Source organism: Salvelinus fontinalis, chromosome 7 (genome assembly GCF_029448725.1).
Source record: "Salvelinus fontinalis isolate EN_2023a chromosome 7, ASM2944872v1, whole genome shotgun sequence".
NCBI lineage: Eukaryota > Metazoa > Chordata > Actinopteri > Salmoniformes > Salmonidae > Salvelinus > Salvelinus fontinalis.
The window spans coordinates 1,774,910-1,801,031 of record NC_074671.1 but is presented as its reverse complement, the minus strand read 5'-3'; the positions used below and the strand labels follow the sequence as shown (position 1 = coordinate 1,801,031).

At 43.2% G+C, this 26,122-nt stretch overlaps 1 protein-coding gene across 4 annotated transcripts in view; it reads left to right on the top strand.

Moving 5' to 3' along the window:
* The window catches only part of LOC129858923 (LIM domain and actin-binding protein 1-like), an 84,119-nt gene that overhangs the window by 19,915 nt on the left and 38,082 nt on the right, over window positions 1–26,122 (top strand). Inside the window, exons 1-4 of one of the 4 annotated variants that reach the window (XM_055928161.1) lie at window positions 1,808–4,175; window positions 5,705–5,887; window positions 6,341–6,401; window positions 6,502–6,990. In XM_055928161.1, coding sequence (XP_055784136.1) covers window positions 5,751–5,887; window positions 6,341–6,401; window positions 6,502–6,990 — 687 coding nt within the window. In that variant the 5' untranslated portion in view covers window positions 1,808–4,175; window positions 5,705–5,750. Of the gene's footprint in view, window positions 1–1,807; window positions 4,176–5,674; window positions 5,888–6,340; window positions 6,402–6,501; window positions 6,991–26,122 lie in introns of those variants that run through there. The other 3 variants (XM_055928160.1, XM_055928159.1, XM_055928158.1) reach the window with 3 other exon arrangements.

Sequence of the window (26,122 nt, the reverse complement as noted above, 5' to 3'; positions counted from 1 at the left end):
AGAGCAGACTGGGGAGAATGTGGACATCTAGGGTGAGACGAGACTGAGGAGAATGTGGACATCTAGGGTGAGAGCAGACTGAGGAGAATGTGGACATCTAGGGTGAGAGCAGACTGGGGAGAATGTGGACATCTAGGGTGATAGCAGACAGGAGAATGTGGACATCTAGGGTGAGAGGGTGAGAGCAGACTGAGGAGAATGTGGACATCTAGGGTGAGAGCAGACAGGAGAATGTGGACATCTAGGGTGAGAGCAGACTGGGGAGAATGTGGACATCTAGGGTGATAGCAGACAGGAGAATGTGGACATCTAGGGTGAGAGCAGACTGAGGAGAATGTGGACATCTAGGGTGAGAGCAGACAGGAGAATGTGGACATCTAGGGTGAGAGCAGACTGGGGAGAATGTGGACATCTAGGGTGAGAGCAGACAGGGGAGAATGTAGACATCTAGGGTGAGAGCAGACTGAGGAGAATGTGGACATCTAGGGTGAGAGCAGACTGAGGAGAATGTGGACATCTAGGGTGAGAGCAGACTGAGGAGAATGTGGACATCTAGGGTGAGAGCAGACAGGAGAATGTGGACATCTAGGGTGAGAGCAGACTGGGGAGAATGTGGACATCTAGGGTGAGAGCAGACAGGAGAATGTGGACATCTAGGGTGAGAGCAGACAGGAGAATGTGGACATCTAGGGTGAGAGCAGACTGAGGAGAATGTGGACATCTAGGGTGAGAGCAGACTGAGGAGAATGTGGACATCTAGGGTGAGAGCAGACTGGGGAGAATGTGGACATCTAGGGTGAGAGCAGACTGGGGAGAATGTGGACATCTAGGGTGAGACCAGACTGGGGAGAATGTGGACATCTAGGGTGAGAGCAGACTGGGGAGAATGTGGACATCTAGGGTGAGAGCAGACTGAGGAGAATGTGGACATCTAGGGTGAGAGCAGACTGAGGAGAATGTGGACATCTAGGGTGAGAGCAGACAGGAGAATGTGGACATCTAGGGTGAGACCAGACTGAGGAGAATGTGGATATCTAGGGTGAGAGCAGACAGGAGAATGTGGACATCTAGGGTGAGAGCAGACTGAGGAGAATGTGGACATCTAGGGTGAGAGCAGACAGGAGAATGTGGACATCTAGGGTGAGAGCAGACTGAGGAGAATGTGGACATCTAGGGTGAGAGCAGACTGAGGAGAATGTGGACATCTAGGGTGAGAGCAGACAGGAGAATGTGGACATCTAGGGTGAGAGCAGACAGGAGAATGTGGACATCTAGGGTGAGAGCAGACAGGAGAATGTGGACATCTAGGGTGAGAATAGACTGGGGAGAATGTGGACATCTAGGGTGAGAGCAGACAGGAGAATGTGGACATCTAGGGTGAGACCAGACTGGGGAGAATGTGGACATCTAGGGTGAGAGCAGACTGGGGAGAATGTGGACATCTAGGGTGAGAGCAGACTGAGGAGAATGTGGACATCTAGGGTGAGAGCAGACAGGAGAATGTGGACATCTAGGGTGAGAGCAGACAGGAGAATGTGGACATCTAGGGTGAGAGCAGACAGGAGAATGTGGACATCTAGGGTGAGAGCAGACTGAGGAGAATGTGGACATCTAGGGTGAGAGCAGACTGGGGAGAATGTGGACATCTAGGGTGAGAGCAGACTGGGGAGAATGTGGACATCTAGGGTGAGAGCAGACAGGAGAATGTGGACATCTAGGGTGAGAGCAGACTGGGGAGAATGTGGACATCTAGGGTGAGAGCAGACTGGGGAGAATGTGGACATCTAGGGTGAGAGCAGACTGAGGAGAATGTGGACATCTAGGGTGAGAGCAGACTGAGGAGAATGTGGACATCTACGGTGAGAGCAGACTGAGGAGAATGTGGACATCGGAAGATGCATGTTTCATGTCCGTGGTTGTGGGAAGCATTCAAAACCAACATTAATAACCAGAGATTATGATTATGAATATATAATTATATTAGAGGCTAGAGAGTCTACACTATAGGAGTGGTAGCTACAGAGACCAGAGAGTCTACACCATAGGAGTGGGGGCTACAGAGGCTAGAGAGTCTACACCATAGGAGTGGTAGCTACAGAGACTAGAGAGTCTACACCATAGGAGTGGTAGCTACAGAGACTAGAGTCTACACCATAGGAGTGGTAGCTACAGAGACTAGAGAGTCTACACCATAGGAGTGGGAGCTACAGAGACTAGAGAGTCTACACCATAGGAGTGGTAGCTACAGAGACTAGAGAGTCTACACCATAGGAGTGGTAGCTACAGAGGCTAGAGAGTCTACACCATAGGAGTGGTAGCTACAGAGACTAGAGTCTACACCATAGGAGTGGGGGCTACAGAGATTAGAGAGTCTACACCATAGGAGTGGTAGCTACAGAGACTAGAGAGTCTACACCATAGGAGTGGGGGCTACAGAGACTAGAGAGTCTACACCATAGGAGTGGTAGCTACAGAGACTAGAGAGTCTACACCATAGGAGTGGTAGCTACAGAGACTAGAGAGTCTACACCATAGGAGTGGTAGCTACAGAGACTAGAGAGTCTACACCATTGGAGTGGTGGCTACAGAGACTAGAGAGTCTACACCATAGAAGTGGTAGCTACAGAGACTAGAGAGTCTACACCATAGGAGTGGGGGCTACAGAGACTAGAGAGTCTACACCATAGGAGTGGTAGCTACAGAGACTAGAGAGTCTACACCATAGGAGTGGGGGCTACAGAGACTAGAGAGTCTACACCATAGGAGTGGGGGCTACAGAGACTAGAGAGTCTACACCATAGGAGTGGGGGCTACAGAGACTAGAGATTCTACACCATAGGAATGGTAGCTACAGAGACTAGAGAGTCTACACCATAGGAGTGGTAGCTACAGAGACTAGAGAGTCTACACTATAGGAGTGGGGGCTACAGAGACTAGAGAGTCTACACCATAGGAGTGGGGGCTACATATTCTAACTACACAACTCTCCCCCAGCAGGAAATAACCCGTCAGTAATAATGTGAAGTTAGCTGTGTCTGTTGTGACACCAGATTAACCATTACTCTGTAGGGTCACTGTTCTGTCCTGCAGTTCTATTCAACATAATAACTAGATGAAACATGGCTGAATGTTAATGAGTACTCAGGGTTTAGGGCCAAAGGGTTAAATAGTGTGAGAGAGAGCAAATTTAAACCTCATTCATACCTTCTTGTTCAGAGGACAGAGAGAGAGAGAAGGGCCCAAGGGTTAAATAGTGTGAGAGAGAGCAAATTTAAACCTCATTCATACCTTCTTGTTCAGAGGACAGAGAGAGAGAGAAGGGCCCAAGGGTTAAATAGTGTGAGAGAGAGCACATTTTAAACCTCATTCATACCTTCTTGTTCAGAGGACAGAGAGAGAGAGAAGGGCCCAAGGGTTAAATAGTGTGAGAGAGAGCACATTTTAAACCTCATTCATACCTTCTTGTTCAGAGGACAGAGAGAGAGAGAAGGGCCCAAGGGTTAAATAGTGTGAGAGAGAGCACATTTTAAACCTCATTCATACCTTCTTGTTCAGAGGACAGAGAGAGAGAGAAGGGCCCAAGGGTTAAATAGTGTGAGAGAGAGCACATTTAAACCTCATTCATACCTTCTTGTTCAGAGGACAGAGAGAGAGAAGGGCCCAAGGGTTAAATAGTGTGAGAGAGAGCACATTTTAAACCTCATTCATACCTTCTTGTTCAGAGGACAGAGAGAGAGAAGGGCCCAAGGCCGTCACAGGGAACTGCCTACTCAGCCGTCATCCTACCTCAGTAACTCTCTGGAACAGTACAGTACAGTGTCCCAATGTGTGCTTTAAACACCTCTCGTTTCAGGACCGGGGTCTCCACAACTCTACTTTTGATACAAAATACTGTAGTTGACGACAGTACCTGTATCAAGGTGAGAGGATCTTAAAAGAGGAAGCTCTGGGGTATTTTTTTATTGGTCACCATCATAGTACATCTGCTATTGGACGGCAGAGATTCCATCTGTGTTGTAAACGAATAGCTATAAACATTCTCCAGTCAGCTGTAATAAGGAAGGACAGAGGACTTTGGTCCGGTACGCTGGTTTGATGCAGCAGGTAACGTGTGTCTTGTGATGAGCTCGACGCTCCTCTGACTGTGACAAGGAGAGACGACCAGCGAACTAAAGGTAACGGCTAGATTAATAATAACGATCTGATGTTGAGTCATATATGATGTAAAATAACAAATCCTCGTTTGAAATCAATGGACAAACAACTATCTGCATTTTTTCTATCTGTTTTGACGACAAAGTGTGTCAGTCCACCGCTGAACTCTGCCGTGTGTCTGAATGCACCTATCAATCATTACAAGTAAAGTGGAGAGGCATTGTTTGGTCTTCGAGAGTTACATTGTAATAGTAACACGATCATAGTAGAGTTACAAAATACTGTAGTGTATTGTATCCACACTGCTCTGGTGAATGGAGACTGATTCCTTCACACTGCTCTGGTGAATGGAGACTGATTCCTTCACACTGCTCTGGTGAATGGAGACTGATTCCTTCACACTGCTCTGGTGAATGGAGACTGATACCTTCACACTGCTCTGGTGAATGGAGACTGATTCCTTCACACTGCTCTGGTGAATGGAGACTGATTCCTTCACACTGCTCTGGTGAATGGAGACTGATTCCTTCACACTGCTCTGGTGAATGGAGACTGATTCCTTCACACTGCTCTGGTGAATGGAGACTGATTCCTTCACACTGCTCTGGTGAATGGAGACTGATTCCTTCACACTGCTCTGGTGAATGGAGACTGATTCCTTCACACTGCTCTGGTGAATGGAGACTGATTCCTTCACACTGCTCTGGTGAATGGAGACTGATTCCTTCACACTGCTCTGGTGAATGGAGACTGATTCCTTCACACTGCTCTGGTGAATGGAGCCCGATTCCCTCACACTGCTCTGGTGAATGGAGACTGATTCCTTCACACTACTCTGGTGAATGGAGACTGATTCCTTCACACTGCTCTGGTGAATGGAGACTGATTCCTTCACACTGCTCTGGTGAATGGAGACTGATTCCTTCACACTGCTCTGGTGAATGGAGACTGATTCCTTCACACTGCTCTGGTGAATGGAGACTGATTCCTTCACACTGCTCTGGTGAATGGAGCCCGATTCCCTCACACTGCTCTGGTGAATGGAGACTGATTCCTTCACACTGCTCTGGTGAATGGAGACTGATTCCTTCACACTGCTCTGGTGAATGGAGACTGATTCCTTCACACTGCTCTGGTGAATGGAGACTGATTCCTTCACACTGCTCTGGTGAATGGAGACTGATTCCTTCACACTGCTCTGGTGAAGGGAGACTGATTCCTTCACACTGCTCTGGTGAATGGAGACTGATTCCTTCACACTGCTCTGGTGAATGGAGACTGATTCCTTCACACTGCTCTGGTGAATGGAGACTGATTCCTTCACACTGCTCTGGTGAATGGAGACTGATTCCTTCACACTGCTCTGGTGAAGGGAGACTGATTCCTTCACACTGCTCTGGTGAATGGAGACTGATTCCTTCACACTGCTCTGGTGAATGGAGACTGATTCCACTCCCGTGAGACTCTGTCCTCAAAAATGAGTGCAATCTATGACAGCTGACTCTTCCGTGTCGATCAGGTGTTGAGGTTTGGTGTCCTGTGTTTTGAGGGGTGCTGTGACATCATTAAGGGGTGCTGTGACATCATCGTCGACCATGGAGGGCAGGAGTGTTCTGAGGCGTGCCCAATCTCTCCGGAGCGTCTCTACGGGTGACAGAGACAAGCCCACCTGGGCGGAGGCGGGGTTTAGGGACAGGATGAAGTCCATCTCCGTGTCTCCGATGTTGACCAGGTGAGAGGAACCAGGACCTTCACTATTTAACCACTAACTCAATTACCAGCTCCATAGGCACCAGGTTTTAAGTCAGTTCCATGTGAAGTCAGTCAATTCAGGAAGTAAACTGAATATTACAATTCAATGAAAACATAAATTGTATTTTCAATGAATTCACAATAAACCGAAGAGGAGAAACTATTTATTAAAAAAAATACTTGTTTTTATCCCTTTCTGAATTGACTGACTCAAATGTAATAGTCTCTGACCCTGCTTTTAACGCTCAACTGAATGGCCAGCTACAGAGGATCAGCTGACTTTCCTTAAATCCTTAACCATTAGGGAAACACTGATGTATCAATGTCCGTGGTAAACTTCATCCCACTCTGAATTGCTTGAGCGTTGCAATGTATGTTTTGGTGAATAAGCTTACAGAGTATTGATGAAGGATTTGTCTTGTTCACATAACAGATACCAAGCCAGCCGTTCAGTAGAGGTCCCTACCCTGAACCATGTGGAGCACAAGACTGAGGTAAAACGTCACACCACATTTCATGTCATCAACTTCTGATTGTCGACTTTCTCAGGATGGACACTAAGCATCATCTGTCTTCTTCTGATTCTTTCTCCAGCAGTTAACCCAGCATCAGACCTCCTTCTCAACCGTCCGTGAGAAAACAAAGAGACAACTGGCAGAGAGAGCACAGGAGCGCAAGCTGGAGTCCCCGATGAGAAACAATGGAGTGAGAGAGACGACCAGGATCCAGGCCAGTGTGTCTGAAATGAGAGAGACGTTCCGGGGGTCGACCAGCCTGTCAGGGGAAAAGTCCCAGAGGTCGACCAGTCTCTCCCGCAGTAAGTCCATGTCCAGTCTCCCTGGCCCCTCTCCCAGAGTCGACCCGGCCGGGAGTATCGGAGCCCTGAAGGCTCTCTTCGAGTCAAAGGTCACCAAGGAGAAGGTGAAGAGCATCGTGGGAGCTGTAGGCCAAACACCACCACGTCCCAAGATGGCAGCTGCGGCCCCAGCCGTCAACGGGTTGGTGGAGGAGAGAAAGGGCCCCAAAGAGGAGAAAGCTGTTCCTGCACCTGCATCCCCGGCTAGAGAGGAGGTCACTACACAGGTGAGACAAACTAATCAAAAAAATCAAATCACATTTTATTTGTCACATGCGCCAACTACTACAGGTGGAGACCGTTACATGAAATGCTGAATACTACAGGTGTAGACTGTTACATGAAATGCTGAATACTACAGGTGTAGACTGTTACATGAAATGCTGAATACTACAGGTGTAGACTGTTACATGAAATGCTGACTTACGAGCCCTTTCCAAACAGTGCAGAGTTAAAATGTAAGACAATAAAATAACAATAACATGGTTATATACAGGGAGTACCAGGTAGTAACATGGCTATATACAGGGAGTACCAGGTAATAACATGGCTATATACAGGGAGTACCAGGTAATAACATGGCTATATACAGGGAGTACCAGGTAATAACATGGCTATATACAGGAAGTACCAGGTAATAGCATGGCTATATACAGGGAGTACCAGGTAATAACATGGCTATATACAGGAAGTACCAGGTAATAACATGGCTATATACAGGAAGTACCAGGTAATAACATGGCTATATACAGGAAGTACCAGGTAATAACATGGCTATATACAGGAAGTACCAGGTAATAACATGGCTATATACAGGGAGTACCAGGTAATAACATGGCTATATACAGGAAGTACCAGGTAATAACATGGCTATATACAGGGAGTACCAGGTAATAACATGGGTATATACAGGGAGTACCAGGTAGTAACATGGCTATATACAGGCAGTACCAGGTAGTAACATGATCAATATGCAGGAGTACCAGGTAGTAACATGGCTATATACAAGGAGTACCAGGTAGTAACATGGCTATATACAGGGAGTACCAGGTAGTAACATGGCTATATACAGGGAGTACCAGTACTGAGTCAATGTGCAGGAGTACCAGATAGTAACATGGCTATATACAAGGAGTATAATTACTGAGTCAATGTGCAGGATTACCAGGTAGTAACATGGTTATATACAAGGAGTACCAGGTAGTAACATGGCTATATACAAGGGGTACCAGGTAGAAACATGGCTATATACAAGGAGTACCAGGTAGTAACATGGCTATATACAAGGAGTACCATTACTGAGTCAATATGCAGGAGAACCAGGTAGTAACATGGTTATATACAGGGAGTACCATTACTGAGTCAATATGCAGGAGTACCAGGTAATAACATGGCTATATATAAGGAGTACCAGGTAGTAACATGGCTATATACAGGGAGTACCAGGTAATAACATGGTTATATACAAGGAGTACCAGGTAGTAACATGATCAATATGCAGGAGTACCAGGTAGTAACATGGCTATATACAAGGAGTACCAGGTAGTAACGTGGCTATATACAGGGAGTACCAGGTAGTAACATGGCTATATACAGGGAGTACCAGTACTGAGTCAATATGCAGGAGTACCAGGTAGTAACATGGTTATATACAGGGAGTACCAGGTAGTAACATGGTTATATACAGGGAGTACCAGGTAATAATATGGCTATATACAGGGAGTACCAGGTAATAACATGGCTATATACAGGGAGTACCAGGTATAACATGGCTATATACAGGGAGTACCAGGTAATAACATGGTTATATACAGGGAGTACCAGGTAATAACATGGCTATATACAGGGAGTACCAGGTAATAACATGGCTATATACAGGGAGTACCAGGCAATACCATGGCTATATACAAGGAGTACCAGGTAGTAACATGGCTATATACAAGGAGTACCAGGTAGTAACATGGCTATATACAGGGAGTACCAGGTAGTAACATGGCTATATACAAGGAGTACCAGGCAATACCATGGCTATATACAAGGAGTACCAGGTAGTAACCTGGCTATATACAGGGAGTACCAGGTAATAACATGGTTATATACAAGGAATACCAGGTAATAACATGGCTATATACAAGGAGTACCATTACTGAGTCACTATGCAGGAGTACCAGGTAGTAACATGGCTATATACAAGGAGTACCAGGTAGTAACATGGCTATATACAGGGAGTACCAGCTAGTAATTAAATGGCTACATACAAGGAGTACCAGGTAATAACATGGTTATATATACAGGGAGTACCAGGTAATAACATGGCTATATACAGGGAGTACCAGGTAGTAACATGGCTATATACAGGGAGTACCAGGTAATAACATGGTTATATACAGGGAGTACCAGGTAATAACGTGGTTATATAACAGGGAGTACCAGGTAATAACATGGCTATATACAGGGAGTACCAGGTAATAACATGGCTATATACAGGGAGTACCAGGTAGTAACATGGCTATATACAAGGAATACCAGGGAGTAACATGGCTATATACAAGGAGTACCAGGTAATAACATGGTTATATACAGGGAGTACCAGGTAATAACATGGCTATATACAGGGAGTACCAAGTAGTAACATGGCTATATACAGGAAGTACCAGGTAATAACATGGCTATATACAGGGAGTACCAGGTAGTAACATGGCTATATACAAGGAGTACCAGGTAATAACATGGCTATATACAAGGAGTACCAGGTAATGACATGGTTATATACAGGGAGTACCAGTACTGGGTCAATGTGCAGGAGTACCAGTACTGAGTCAATGTGCAGGAGTACCAGGTAGTAACATGGTTATATACAAGGAGTACCATTACTGAGTCAATATGCAGTACTGCCAGGTAAGACAGTAAAATAACAATAACATGGTTATATACAAGGAGTACCAGGTAGTAACATGACTATATACAGGGAGTACCAGGTAGTAACATGGCTATATACAGGGAGTACCAGGTAGTAACATGGCTATATACAGGGTGTACCAGGTAGTAACATGGCTATATACAAGGAGTACCAAGTAGTAACATGGCTATATACAGGGAGTACCAGGTAGTAACATGGCTATGTACAAGGAGTACCAGGCAATACCATGGCTATATACAAGGAGTACCAGGTAATGACATGGCTATATACAGGGAGTACCAGGTAATAACATGGTTATATACAGGGAGTACCAGGTAATAACATGGCTATATACAAGGAGTACCAGGTAATAACATGGTTATATATACAGGGAGTACCAGGTAATAACATGGTAATATACAGGGAGTACCAGGTAATAACATGGCTATATACAGGGAGTACCAGGTAATAACATGGCTATATACAGGGAGTACCAGGTAGTAACATGGCTATATACAGGGAGTACCAGGTAATAACATGGCTATATACAGGGAGTACCAGGTAATAACATGGCTATATACAGGGAGTACCAGGTAATAACATGGCTATATACAGGAAGTACCAGGTAATAACATGGCTATATACAGGGAGTACCAGGTAATAACATGGCTATATACAAGGAGTACCAGGTAGTAACATGGCTATATACAGGGAGTACCAGGTAATAACATGGCTATATACAGGGAGTACCAGGTAATAACATGGCTATATACAGGGAGTACCAGGTAATAACATGGCTATATACAGGGAGTACCAGGTAATAACATGGGTATATACAAGGAGTACCAGTACTGAGTCAATGTGCAGGTGTAACCGATATGAAATGACTAGCTAGTTAGCGGTGGTACGCGCTAATAGTGTTTCAATCGGTGACGTCACTCGCTCTGAGACCTTGAAGTAGTTGTTCCCCTTGCGGCTTTTGTGGTGTGATGGGTAACGATACTTCGTTTAAGGCAGTTGTTGATGTGTGGAGAGGGTCCCTGGTTCGAGCCCAGGTAGGGGCGAGCAGAGGGACGGAAGCAAACCTGTTACACAGTACTACCAGGTAGTAAAATGGTTATATACAAGGAGTACCAGGTAGTAACATGGTTATATACAGGGAGTACCAGGTAATAACGTGGCTATATACAGGGAGTACCAGGTAATAACATGGCTAAATACAGGGAGTACCAGGTAATAACGTGGCTATATACAGGGAGTACCAGGTAATAACATGGCTAAATACAGGGAGTACCAGGTAATAACATGGCTATATACAGGGAGTACCAGGTAGTAACATGGCTATATACAGGGAGTACCAGGTAATAACATGGCTAAATACAGGGAGTACCAGGTAATAACATGGCTATATACAGGGAGTACCAGGTAGTAACATGGCTATATACAGGAAGTACCAGGTAATAACGTGGCTATATACAGGGAGTACCAGGTAATAACATGGCTATATACAGGGAGTACCAGGTAGTAACATGGCTATATACAAGCAGTACCAGGTAGTAACATGGTTATATACAAGGAGCACCGGTGTGTGCAGGGGTACCAGGTAGTGTAGATAATTGAGGTAATATGTACATGCAGGTAGGGGTAAAGTGACTAGTCAATCAGGATAGATAATAAACAGAGTAGCAGCAGCGTATGTGAAGAGTGAAAGTGTGTTTGTGTGTGTGGGGGTTGCATCTATATCCATGTGTGTGTGTTATAGTTTGGCTAACTAGTTATAGGTGAGCGTGTGGAAGTTAGCCAATCTATAGATGAGTGCGTTTTAGTTAGCCAATCTACATGTGAGAGTGTGGTAGTTAGCCAATCTACATGTGAGTGTGCGGTAGTTAGCCAATCTACAGGTGAGTGTGCGGTAGTTAGCCAATCTACAGGTGAGTGTGCGGTAGTTAGCCAATCTACAGGTGAGTGTGTGGTAGTTAGCCATTCTACAGGTGAGTGTGTGGTAGTTAGCCAATCTACAGGTGAGTGTGTGGTAGTTAGCCAATCTACAGGTGAGTGTGTGGTAGTTAGCCATTCTACAGGTGAGTGTGTGGTAGTTAGCCAATCTACAGGTGAGTGTGTGGTAGTTAGCCAATCTACAGGTGAGTGTGCGGTAGTTAGCCAATCTACAGGTGAGTGTGCGGTAGTTAGCCAATCTACAGGTGAGTGTGCGGTAGTCAGCCAATCTACAGGTGAGTGTGTGGTAGTCAGCCAATCTACAGGTGAGTGTGTGGTAGTTAGCCAATCTACAGGTGAGTGTGCGGTAGTTAGCCAATCTACAGGTGAGTGTGCGGTAGTTAGCCAATCTACAGGTGAGTGTGCGGTAGTTAGCCAATCTACAGGTGAGTGTGTGGTAGTTAGCCATTCTACAGGTGAGTGTGTGGTAGTTAGCCAATCTACAGGTGAGTGTGCGGTAGTTAGCCAATCTACATGTGAGTGTGAGGTAGTTAGCCAATCTACAGGTGAGTGTGTGGTAGTTAGCCAATCTACATGTGAGTGTGAGGTAGTTAGCCAATCTACATGTGAGTGTGTGGTAGTTAGCCAATCTACAGGTGAGTGTGCGGTAGTTAGTCAATCTACATGTGAGTGTTCGGTAGTTAGCCAATCTACAGGTGAGTGTGCGGTAGTTAGCCAATCTACATGTGAGTGTGAGGTAGTTAGCCAATCTACAGGTGAGTGTGTGGTAGTTAGCCAATCTACATGTGAGTGTGAGGTAGTTAGCCAATCTACATGTGAGTGTGTGGTAGTTAGCCAATCTACAGGTGAGTGTGTGGTAGTTAGCCAATCTATAGGTGAGTGTGCGGTAGTTAGCCAATCTACAGGTGAGTGTGCGGTAGTTAGTCAATCTACATGTGAGTGTGAGGTAGTTAGCCAATCTACAGGTGAGTGTGTGGTAGTTAGCCAATCTACAGGTGAGTGTGTGGTAGTTAGCCAATCTACATGTGAGTGTGTGGTAGTTAGCCAATCTACAGGTGAGTGTGTGGTAGTTAGCCAATCTATAGGTGAGTGTGCGGTAGTTAGCCAATCTACAGGTGAGTGTGTGGTAGTTAGCCAATCTACAGGTGAGTGTGTGGTAGTTAGCCAATCTACATGTGAGTGTGTGGTAGTTAGCCAATCTACAGGTGAGTGTGTGGTAGTTAGCCAATCTATAGGTGAGTGTGCGGTAGTTAGCCAATCTACAGGTGAGTGTGCGGTAGTTAGTCAATCTACATGTGAGTGTGAGGTAGTTAGCCAATCTACAAGTGAGTGTGCGGTAGTTAGCCAATCTACATGTGAGTGTGTGGTAGTTAGCCAATCTACAGGTGAGTGTGTGGTAGTTAGCCAATCTACATGTGAGTGTGTGGTAGTTAGCCAATCTACAGGTGAGTGTGTGGTAGTTAGCCAATCTACAGCAGTGGCTCCTCAGAGGAGGAAGTTCATCCTCAATCAATTTCATAAAAATAAAAATAGTTTTTTTTTTTTTTTTAAGTTATTACTTTTTAGATAAAACTATAATAAATATATTCACATGTTACCAAATCATTTATTAAAACAGACTGTTTTGCAAAGATTATCTACAGTTGCCTCAACTACACTCTGTAGGGTAGCACCATGGTGTAGCCGGAGAACAGCTAGCTTCCGTCCTCCTCTGGGTACATTGACTTCAATGCAAAACCTAGGAGGCTCATGGTTCTCACCCTCTTCCATAGACTTACGCAGTAATTATGACAACTTCCAGAGGATGTCCTCCAACCTATCAGAAAGCAACAGTGAAATGCTTACTTGGAAAGCCCTTAAACAACAATGTAGAGTTTTAACAAAGTAAGAAAAATTTGCTAAATAAACTAAAGGAAAAATAGTAACACAATGAAATAGCAATAATGAGGCTATATACAAGTTGTCCACTCAATCAAAGGATCAGAGAAGGAATCTAGTACTGAAAGCATAAGTTACCGCTAGCTAGCAAGCACTGTGGCTATTACAAAAATGTACGATGGTAGTACAATGAAAAAAAATACCATGGTACTAGCATATTTTTCTGGTCACTACCATGGCAGGAAAATACCTTGATACTGTTGCAATGCCATGGCATTATCCTGCCATGCTAGTGACCCAAAAACACGATTTAGAAAAATTGTACTAGCTACCATGGTACAAAAATGAACCATGGTAGTACAATAAAAAATAAAAAACATGATTTTGTACTAGCAGTATGTAGTGAAACATGTCTGTGTCCCACTATTTGTCGGGTAAAGTGACAAAAAACTGTATTTTATGGTACTCACAAAATGCAACATTGACTACTAGCTCTGCAATGGAAAAGCGTAGGCCTAGTACCCTATTAAACCCCTTTAACTCAGTGTAAACCCCCAGCAGACAGGGTCTAGTAGTGTAGTGTACCCTATTAAACCCCTTTAACTCAGACAGGGTCTAGTAGTGTACCCTATTAAACCCCTTTAACTCAGTGAAAACCCCAGCAGACAGGGTCTAGTAGTGTACCCTATTAAACCCCTTTAACTCATAGTGAAAAACCCCAGCAGACAGGGTCTAGTAGTGTACCCTATTAAACCCCTTTAACTCAGACAGGGTCTAGTAGTGTACCCTATTAAACCCCTTTAACTCAGTGAAAACCCCAGCAGACAGGGTCTAGTAGTGTACCCTATTAAACCCCTTTAACTCAGTGAAAACCCCAGCAGACAGGGTCTAGTAGTGTACCCTATTAAACCCCTTTAACTCAGTGAAAAACCCACAGCAGACAGGGTCTAGTAGTGTACCCTATTAAACCCCTTTAACTCATAGTGAAAACCCCCAGCAGACAGGGTCTAGTAGTGTACCCTATTAAACCCCTTTAACTCAGTGAAAACCCCAGCAGACAGGGTCTAGTAGTGTACCCTATTAAACCCCTTTAACTCAGTGAAAACCCACAGCAGACAGGGTCTAGTAGTGTACCCTATTAAACCCCTTTAACTCAGTGAAAAACCCCAGCAGACAGGGTCTAGTAGTGTACCCTATTAAACCCCTTTAACTCAGTGAAAACCCCAGCAGACAGGGTCTAGTAGTGTACCCTATTAAACCCCTTTAACTCAGACAGGGTCTAGTAGTGTACCCTATTATACCCCTTTAAATCAGTGAAAACCCCAGCAGACAGGGTCTAGTAGTGTACCCTATTATACCCCTTTAACTCAGACAGGGTCTAGTAGTGTACCCTATTATACCCCTTTAAATCAGTGAAAACCCCAGCAGACAGGGTCTAGTAGTGTACCCTATTATACCCCTTTAACTCATAGTGAAAAACCCCAGCAGACAGGGTCTAGTAGTGTAGTGTACCCTATTAAACCCCTTTAACTCAGTGAAAAACCCCAGCAGACAGGGTCTAGTAGTGTACCCTATTAAACCCCTTTAACTCAGTGAAAACCCCAGCAGACAGGGTCTAGTAGTGTACCCTATTATACCCCTTTAACTCATAGTGAAAAACCCCAGCAGACAGGGTCTAGTAGTGTAGTGTACCCTATTAAACCCCTTTAACTCAGTGAAAAACCCCAGCAGACAGGGTCTAGTAGTGTACCCTATTAAACCCCTTTAACTCAGTGAAAACCCCAGCAGACAGGGTCTAGTAGTGTACCCTATTATACCCCTTTAACTCATAGTGAAAAACCACAGCAGACAGGGTCTAGTAGTGTACCCTATTAAACCCCTTTAACTCAGACAGGGTCTAGTAGTGTACCCTATTAAACCCCTTTAACTCATAGTGAAAAACCCCAGCAGACAGGGTCTAGTAGTGTACCCTATTAAACCCCTTTAACTCATAGTGAAAAACCCCAGCAGACAGGGTCTAGTAGTGTACCCTATTAAACCCCTTTAACTCAGTGAAAAACCCCAGCAGACAGGGTCTAGTAGTGTACCCTATTAAACCCCTTTAACTCAGTGAAAACCCCAGCAGACAGGGTCTAGTAGTGTACCCTATTAAACCCCTTTAACTCAGACAGGGTCTAGTAGTGTACCCTATTATACCCCTTTAAATCAGTGAAAACCCCAGCAGACAGGGTCTAGTAGTGTACCCTATTATACCCCTTTAACTCATAGTGAAAAACCCCAGCAGACAGGGTCTAGTAGTGTAGTGTACCCTATTAAACCCCTTTAACTCAGGGAAAAACCCCAGCAGACATGGTCTAGTAGTGTACCCTATTAAACCCCTTTAACTCAGTGAAAACCCCAGCAGACAGGGTCTAGTAGTGTACCCTATTATACCCCTTTAACTCATAGTGAAAAACCCCAGCAGACAGGGTCTAGTAGTGTACCCTATTAAACCCCTTTAACTCAGACAGGGTCTAGTAGTGTACCCTATTATACCCCTTTAACTCATAGTGAAAAACCCCAGCAGACAGGGTCTAGTAGTGTACCCTATTAAACCCCTTTAACTCATAGTGAAAAACCCCAGCAGACAGGGTCTAGTAGTGTACCCTATTAAACCCCTTTAACTCATAGTGAAAAACCCCAGCAGACAGGGTCTAGTAGTGTACCCTATTAAACCCCTTTAACTCAGTGAAAAACCCCAGCAGACAGGGTCTAGTAGTGTAGTGTACCCTATTAAACCCCTTTAACTCAGTGAAAAACCCCAGCAGACAGGGTCTAGTAGTGTAGTGTACCCTATTAAACCCCTTTAACTCAGTGAAAAACCCCAGCAGACAGGGTCTAGTAGTGTACCCTATTATACCCCTTTAACTCATAGTGAAAAACCCACAGCAGACAGGGTCTAGTAGTGTACCCTATTAAACCCCTTTAACTCAGACAGGGTCTAGTAGTGTACCCTATTAAACCCCTTTAACTCAGTGAAACACCACAGCAGACAGGGTCTAGTAGTGTACCCTATTAAACCCCTTTAACTCAGACAGGGTCTAGTGGTGTAGTGTACCCTATTAAACCCCTTTAACTCAGTGAAAACCCCAGCAGACAGGGTCTAGTAGTGTACCCTATTAAACCCCTTTAACTCAGTGAAAACCCCAGCAGACAGGGTCTAGTAGTGTACCCTATTATACCCCTTTAACTCAGTGAAAACCCCAGCAGACAGGGTCTAGTAGTGTACCCTATTAAACCCCTTTAACTCAGACAGGGTCTAGTGGTGTAGTGTACCCTATTAAACCCCTTTAACTCAGTGAAAAACCCCAGCAGACAGGGTCTAGTAGTGTACCCTATTAAACCCCTTTAACTCAGTGAAAAACCCCAGCAGACAGGGTCTAGTAGTGTACCCTATTAAACCCCTTTAACTCAGACAGGGTCTAGTGGTGTAGTGTACCCTATTAAACCCCTTTAACTCAGTGAAAAACCCCAGCAGACAGGGTCTAGTAGTGTAGTGTACCCTATTAAACCCCTTTAACTCAGTGAAAAACCCACAGCAGACAGGGTCTAGTGGTGTAGTGTACCCTATTAAACCCCTTTAACTCAGACAGGGTCTAGTGGTGTAGTGTACCCTATTAAACCCCTTTAACTCAGTGAAAAACCCCAGCAGACAGGGTCTAGTGGTGTAGTGTACCCTATTAAACCCCTTTAACTCAGTGAAAAACCCCAGCAGACAGGGTCTAGTAGTGTACCCTATTAAACCCCTTTAACTCAGACAGGGTCTAGTGGTGTAGTGTACCCTATTAAACCCCTTTAACTCAGTGAAAAACCCCAGCAGACAGGGTCTAGTAGTGTACCCTATTAAACCCCTTTAACTCAGTGAAAAACCCACAGCAGACAGGGTCTAGTGGTGTAGTGTACCCTATTAAACCCCTTTAACTCAGACAGGGTCTAGTGGTGTAGTGTACCCTATTAAACCCCTTTAACTCAGTGAAAACCACAGCAGACAGGGTCTAGTAGTGTACCCTATTAAACCCCTTTAACTCAGTGAAAACCCCAGCAGACAGGGTCTAGTAGTGTACCCTATTATACCCCTTTAACTCATAGTGAAAAACCCCAGCAGACAGGGTCTAGTAGTGTACCCTATTAAACCCCTTTAACTCAGTGAAAAACCCCAGCAGACAGGGTCTAGTAGTGTAGTGTACCCTATTAAACCCCTTTAACTCAGTGAAAAACCCCAGCAGACAGGGTCTAGTAGTGTAGTGTACCCTATTAAACCCCTTTAACTCATAGTGAAAAACCCACAGCAGACAGGGTCTAGTAGTGTACCCTATTAAACCCCTTTAACTCAGACAGGGTCTAGTAGTGTACCCTATTAAACCCCTTTAACTCAGTGAAAACCCACAGCAGACAGGGTCTAGTAGTGTAGTGTACCCTATTAAACCCCTTTAACTCAGTGAAAACCCCAGCAGACAGGGTCTAGTAGTGTACCCTATTAAACCCCTTTAACTCAGTGAAAACCCCAGCAGACAGGGTCTAGTAGTGTACCCTATTATACCCCTTTAACTCAGTGAAAACCCCAGCAGACAGGGTCTAGTAGTGTACCCTATTAAACCCCTTTAACTCAGACAGGGTCTAGTAGTGTACCCTATTAAACCCCTTTAACTCATAGTGAAAAACCCCAGCAGACAGGGTCTAGTAGTGTACCCTATTAAACCCCTTTAACTCAGTGAAAAACCCCAGCAGACAGGGTCTAGTAGTGGACCCTATTAAACCCCTTTAACTCAGTGAAAAACCCACAGCAGACAGGGTCTAGTGGTGTAGTGTACCCTATTAAACCCCTTTAACTCAGACAGGGTCTAGTGGTGTAGTGTACCCTATTAAACCCCTTTAACTCAGTGAAAAACCCCAGCAGACAGGGTCTAGTGGTGTAGTGTACCCTATTAAACCCCTTTAACTCAGTGAAAAACCCCAGCAGACAGGGTCTAGTAGTGTACCCTATTAAACCCCTTTAACTCAGACAGGGTCTAGTGGTGTAGTGTACCCTATTAAACCCCTTTAACTCAGTGAAAACCCCAGCAGACAGGGTCTAGTAGTGTACCCTATTATACCCCTTTAACTCAGTGAAAACCCCAGCAGACAGGGTCTAGTAGTGTACCCTATTAAACCCCTTTAACTCAGACAGGGTCTAGTGGTGTAGTGTACCCTATTAAACCCCTTTAACTCAGTGAAAAACCCCAGCAGACAGGGTCTAGTGGTGTAGTGTACCCTATTAAACCCCTTTAACTCAGTGAAAAACCCCAGCAGACAGGGTCTAGTAGTGTACCCTATTAAACCCCTTTAACTCAGTGAAAAACCCACAGCAGACAGGGTCTAGTAGTGTACCCTATTAAACCCCTTTAACTCAGTGAAAAACCCCAGCAGACAGGGTCTAGTGGTGTAGTGTACCCTATTAAACCCCTTTAACTCAGTGAAAACCCCAGCAGACAGGGTCTAGTAGTGTACCCTATTAAACCCCTTTAACTCAGTGAAAAACCCACAGCAGACAGGGTCTAGTGGTGTAGTGTACCCTATTATACCCCTTTAACTCAGTGTAAAACCCCAGCAGACAGGGTCTAGTAGTGTACCCTATTAAACCCCTTTAACTCAGACAGGGTCTAGTAGTGTACCCTATTAAACCCCTTTAACTCACAGTGAAAACCCCAGCAGACAGGGTCTAGTAGTGTACCCTATTAAACCCCTTTAACTCAGTGAAAACCCCAGCAGACAGGGTCTAGTAGTGTACCCTATTAAACCCCTTTAACTCACAGTGAACACCCACAGCAGACAGGGTCTAGTAGTGTAGTGTACCCTATTAAACCCCTTTAACTCATAGTGAAAACCCCAGCAGACAGGGTCTAGTAGTGTACCCTATTATACCCCTTTAACTCAGACAGGGTCTAGTAGTGTACCCTATTAAACCCCTTTAACTCAGACAGGATCTAGTAGTGTACCCTATTAAACCCCTTTAACTCAGTGAAAACCCCAGCAGACAGGGTCTAGTAGTGTACCCTATTAAACCCCTTTAACTCATAGTGAAAAACCCCAGCAGACAGGGTCTAGTAGTGTACCCTATTAAACCCCTTTAACTCAGTGAAAACCCCAGCAGACAGGGTCTAGTAGTGTACCCTATTATACCCCTTTAACTCATAGTGAAAACCCCCAGCAGACAGGGTCTAGTAGTGTACCCTATTAAACCCCTTTAACTCATAGTGAAAACCCCCAGCAGACAGGGTGTAGTAGTGTACCCTATTAAACCTTGGGACCTGGATAGGATATGGTGAGAGGAATGAAGGGAGTCTGAAACCGTGAAGATTTAAAATAGTTTATCAGGGGCTTCTCTCTTCAATACAGTTTTCAGTTGTCTCTCTTTTAATCAACTGACTTGGCTACTCATTTACAAATCTAAATAACCAACATACCAAAAAATAATTAGTAAAAAGGTATTCATTTTCATCTTATCTCAGAGATACATTTTCATCGTGTAATTCTCAACATATTATCCCTAAAACAGTTAGTTACAACGTTCCCCTTTGTTTACACTGTGCGGACGTTCCTCGGTCCCGTCGCCATGACTACAACAGGCTAGCTTGACCGGAGCTAACTTTAGCTGATGTTGGGTTCTATGCTAACAGACTTTTAAATTAAAACGTCATTAAAAAAATATGACTATTATATCATTACACTCGACTTAACTTGGTGTTTCCTATCCTATGCTTTATAACTCGCTCACCATGATGATAAGGTTTAACATATTTAGTTTATAGGATGCTTCTCTTTTCAGTTGGCTCTCGTTCAACTGGCTCACTGACTAGGCAGGTTAGAGTGAGAGCGTGTGAAGCGACCACTAGAGCGAACGGCTCCCTCTGCAGGCCGAAACAGACGCAACAACCCTCGATTATAAATACTGTAAATGATTACAACATGCCAGAGATTAAGCTACCATATATCTCACATCCCCACACATATATTTACGCAATAAGACACGAGGGGGTGTGGTGTATGGCCAATATACCACGGCTTCTTATGCACAACGTATGGGGGAGTGCCTGGATACAGCCCTTAGCCGTGGTCATATTGGCCATCTGCCACAAACCCTGAGGTGCCTTACTGCTTATAATCTGGTTACCAATGTAATTAGAACAGTAAAAATAAAAGTTTTATCATACCTGTGGTATACGGTCTGATGTACCAATCAGCATTGAGGGTTGGAACCACCCAGTTTATAATGTGGGGTGGTTCATTTCTTTACTATCAACTGAGGAGAAACAAACTTATCACACAAGTCAGAGTTATGCTTAAACTAAATCTATATTCACTTATTAATAAGGGAGCAGGTCAATACGACACACACACAAAGTTAATCGATTGAGCGCTCTACGATAACGATGGCTGGTCGACGATTCACGCTCAGATGATTCGTTGAGAGCCCCGAGACAAAAGTACAAAGGTATTTTATAGCTAAAATACACCCCTTTCAACCTACATGACGAACAACAGACGTATAGAATGGGCCACAAGGTTAAGATCTGTATGAAAGATACCAGACCGTATCTGCTGTGTCAACAGTTTTTATTGTTTAGAGATCAGGGCCTCCAACTCCATACTGGAGCCATCCCTCCCTGGTAAATCAAATCTAATCTAATTTTATTGGTCACATACACGTGGTTAGCAGATGTTAATGAGAGTGTAGCGAAATGCTTGTGCTTCTAGTTCCGACCGTGCAGGAATATCTAACAAGTAATCTAACCTAACAATTTCACAACTACTACCTAATACACACAAGTGTAAAGGAATGAATAAGAATATGTACATATATATATGGATGAGCGATGGCCGAAAGGCATAGGCAAGATGCAGTAGATGGTATAGAGTACAGTATATACATATGAGATGAGTAATGTAGGGTAAGTAAACATTATATGAAGTGGCATTGTTTAAAGTGACTAGTGATACATGTATTACATCCAATTATTAATTATTAAGTGGCTAGAGATTTGAGTCAGTATGTTGGCAGCAGCCACTCAATGTTAGTGATGGCTGTTTAACAGTCTGATGGCCTTGAGATAGAAGCTGTTTTTCAGTCTCTCGGTCCCTGCTTTGATGCACCTGTACTGACCTCACCTTCTGGATGATAGCGGGGTGAACAGGCAGTGGCTCAGGTGGTTGTCGTCCTTGATGATCTTTTTGGCCTTCCTGTGACATCGGGTGGTGTAGGTGTCCTGGAGGGCAGGTAGTTTGTCCCCGGTGATGTGTTGTGCAGACCTCACTACCCTCTGGAGAGCCTTGCCGTTGTGGGCGGAGCAGTTGCCGTACCAGGCGGTGATACAGCCCGACAGAATGCTCTCGAATGTGCATCTGTAAATGTTTGTGACAAGCCAAATTTCTTCAGCCTCCTGAGGTTGAAGAGGCGCTGCTGCTCCTTCTCCACAACGCTGTCTGTGTGGGTGGACCATTTCAGTTTGTCCGTGATGTGTACGCCGAGGAACTTAAGACTTTCCACCTTCTCCACTACTGTCCCGTCGATGTGGATAGGGGGGTGCTCCCTCTGCTGTTTCCTGAAGTCCACGATCATCTCCTTTGTTTTGTTGATGTTGAGTGTGAGGTTATTTTCCTGACACCACACTCCGAGGGCCCTCACCTCCTCCCTGTAGGCCGTCTCGTCGTTGTTGGTAATCAGGCCTACCACTGTAGTGTCGTCTGTAAACTTGATGATTGAGTTGGAGGCGTGCATGGCCACGCAGCTTCGTGGGTGAACAGGGAGTACAGGAGAGGGCTGAGAACGCACCCATTGTGGGGTTCCAGTGTCCTACCTTCACCACCTGGGGGCGGCCCGTCAAAAAGTCCAGGACCCAGTTGCACAGGGCGGGATCGAGACCCAGGGTCTCAAGCTTAATGACGAGTTTGGAGGGTACTATGGTGTTAAATACTGAGCTGTAGTCAATGAACAGCATTCTTACATACAGTTGAAGTCAGAAGTTTACATACACCTTAGCCAAATACATTTAAATACAAATACGTTTACAATTAAACATTTTTAAAAAAGATTGTCCTCCCTGATCTTAAATGGCACGGACCGCCACTGGTCTACAGGTGAGTGTGTGGAGGCTAGCCAATCTAAAGGTGCATGTGTATTGATTAATCCTTTTCCTGGGTAAATTTGGCTAGCAGAGGACAGTGTCCATGGTATTATTCCAGTAATCATGGAGTTATTCCAGTTATCATGGTATATTTCCAGTTATCATTATATTATTTCAGTAATCATGGTATTATTCCAGTTGTCATGGTATTATTCCAGTTGTCATGGTATTATTCCAGTTGTCATGGTATTATTCCAGTAACCATGGTATTATTCCAGTTGTCATGGTATTATTCCAGTAACCATGGTATTATTCCAGTAATCATGGTATTATTCCAGTTGTCATGGTATTATTCCAGTAGTCATGGTATTATTTCAGTAACCATGGTATTATTCCAGTAACCATGGTATTATTCCAGTAACCATGGTATTATTCCAGTAATCATGGTATTATTCCAGTAACCATGGTATTATTCCAGTAATCATGGTATTATTCCAGTAATCATGGTATTATTCCAGTAATCATGGTATTATTCCAGTTATCATGGTACTATTCCAGTTTTCATGGTATTATTCCAGTTTTCATGGTATTATTCCAGTAACCATGGTATTATTCCAGTAACCATGGTATTATTCCAGTAACCATGGTATTATTCCAGTTTTCATGGTATTATTCCAGTTTTCATGGTATTATTCCAGTTTTCATGGTATTAGTCCAGTAACCATGGTATTATTCCAGTTATCATGGTATTATTCCAGTTGTCATGGTATTATTCCAGTTATCGGGGTATTATTCCAGTAACCATGGTATTATTCCAGTAACCATGGTATTATTCCAGTAATCATGGTATTATTCCAGTTGTCATGGTATTATTCCAGTTATCGTGGTATTATTCCAGTAATCATGGTATTATTCCAGTTGTCATGGTATTATTCCAGTTATCGGGGTATTATTCCAGTAACCATGGTATTATTCCAGTAACCATGGTATTATTCCAGTTGTCATGGTATTATTCCAGATGTCATGGTATTATTCCAGTAATCATGGTATTATTCCAGTTGTCATGGTATTATTCCAGTAATCATGGTATTATTCCAGTAACCATGGTATTATTCCAGTTGTCATGGTATTATTCCAGTAATCATGGTATTATTCCAGTAACCATGGTATTATTCCAGTTGTTGTGGTATTATTCCAGTTGTCATGGTATTATTCCAGTTATCGGGGTATTATTCCAGTAATCATGGTATTATTCCAGTAACCATGGTATTATTCCAGTAACCATGGTATTATTCCAGTAACCATGGTATTATTCCAGTAATCATGGTATTATTCCAGTAACCATGGTATTATTCCAGTAACCATGGTATTATTCCAGTAGTCATGGTATTATTCCAGGTATCAAGGTATTATTCCAGTTGTCATGGTATTATTCCAGTTATCGGGGTATTATTCCAGTAATCATGGTATTATTCCAGTAACCATGGTATTATTCCAGTTGTCATGGTATTATTCCAGTAATCATGGTATTATTCCAGTAACCATGGTATTATTCCAGTAACCATGGTATTATTCCAGTAACCATGGTATTATTCCAGATGTCATGGTATTATTCCAGTAGTCATGGTATTATTCCAGTAACCATGGTATTATTCCAGTAGTCATGGTATTATTCCAGTTATCAATATATTATTCCAGTAGTCATGGTATTATTCCAGTTATCATGGTATTATTCCAGTTATCATGGTATTATTCCAGTTGTCATGGTATTATTCCAGTAGTCATGGTATTATTCCAGTTATCATGGTATTATTCCAGTTATCATGGTATTATTCCAGTTATCGTGGTATTATTCCAGTTGTCATGGTATTATTCCAGTAATCATGGTATTATTCCAGGAACCATGGTATTATTCCAGTTATCATTATATTATTCCAGTAACCATGGTATTATTCCAGTAATCATGGTATTATTCCAGTAACCATGGTATTATTTCAGTTGTCATGGTATTATTCCAGTTACCATGGAGTTATTCCAGTAACCATGGTATTATTCCAGTAACCCTGGTATTATTCCAGTTATCGGGGTATTATTCCAGTAACCATGGTATTATTCCAGTAACCATGGTATTATTCCAGTAACCATGGTATTATTCCAGTAGTCATGGTATTATTCCAGTTGTCATGGTATTATTCCAGTTACCATGGAGTTATTCCAGTAACCATGGTATTATTCCAGTAACCCTGGTATTATCCCAGTAACCATGGTATTATTCCAGTAATCATGGTATTATTTCAGTTATCATTATATTATTCCAGTAATCATGGAATTATTCCAGTAATCATGGTATTATTCCAGTAATCATGGTATTATTCCAGTTATCATGGTATTATTCCAGTTTTCATGGTATTATTCCAGTTTTCATGGTATTATTCCAGTAACCATGGTATTATTCCAGTAACCATGGTATTATTCCAGTAACCATGGTATTATTCCAGTTTTCATGGTATTATTCCAGTAACCATGGTATCATTCCAGTTTTCATGGTATTATTCCAGTAACCATGGTATTATTCCAGTTATCATGGTATTATTCCAGTTATCTGGGTATTATTCCAGTAACCATGGTATTATTCCAGTAACCATGGTATTATTCCAGTAATCATGGTATTATTCCAGTTGTCATGGTATTATTCCAGTTATCGTGGTATTATTCCAGTAATCATGGTATTATTCCAGTTGTCATGGTATTATTCCAGTTATCGGGGTATTATTCCAGTAACCATGGTATTATTCCAGTAACCATGGTATTATACCAGTTGTCATGGTATTATTCCAGATGTCATGGTATTATTCCAGTAATCATGGTATTATTCCAGTTGTCATGGTATTATTCCAGTAATCATGGTGTTATTCCAGTAACCATGGTATTATTCCAGTAACCATGGTATTATTCCAGTAACCATGGTATTATTCCAGATGTCATGGTATTATTCCAGTAGTCATGGTATTATTCCAGTAACCATGGTATTATTCCAGTAGTCATGGAATTATTCCAGTTATCATTATATTATTCCAGTAGTCATGGTATTATTCCAGTTATCATGGTATTATTCCAGTTATCATGGTATTATTCCAGTTGTCATGATATTATTCCAGTAACCATGGTATTATTCCAGTAATCATTATATTATTCCAGTAACCATGGTATTATTCCAGTAACCATGGTATTATTCCAGTAGTCATGGTATTATTCCAGTTATCATGGTATTATTCCAGTTATCATGGTATTATTCCAGTTGTCATGGTATTATTCCAGTAGTCATGGTATTATTCCAGTTATCATGGTATTATTCCAGTTATCATGGTATTATTCCAGTTATCATGGTATTATTCCAGTAACCATGGTATTATTCCAGTTATCGTGGTATTATTCCAGTTGTCATGGTATTATTCCAGTAATCATGGTATTATTCCAGTAACCATG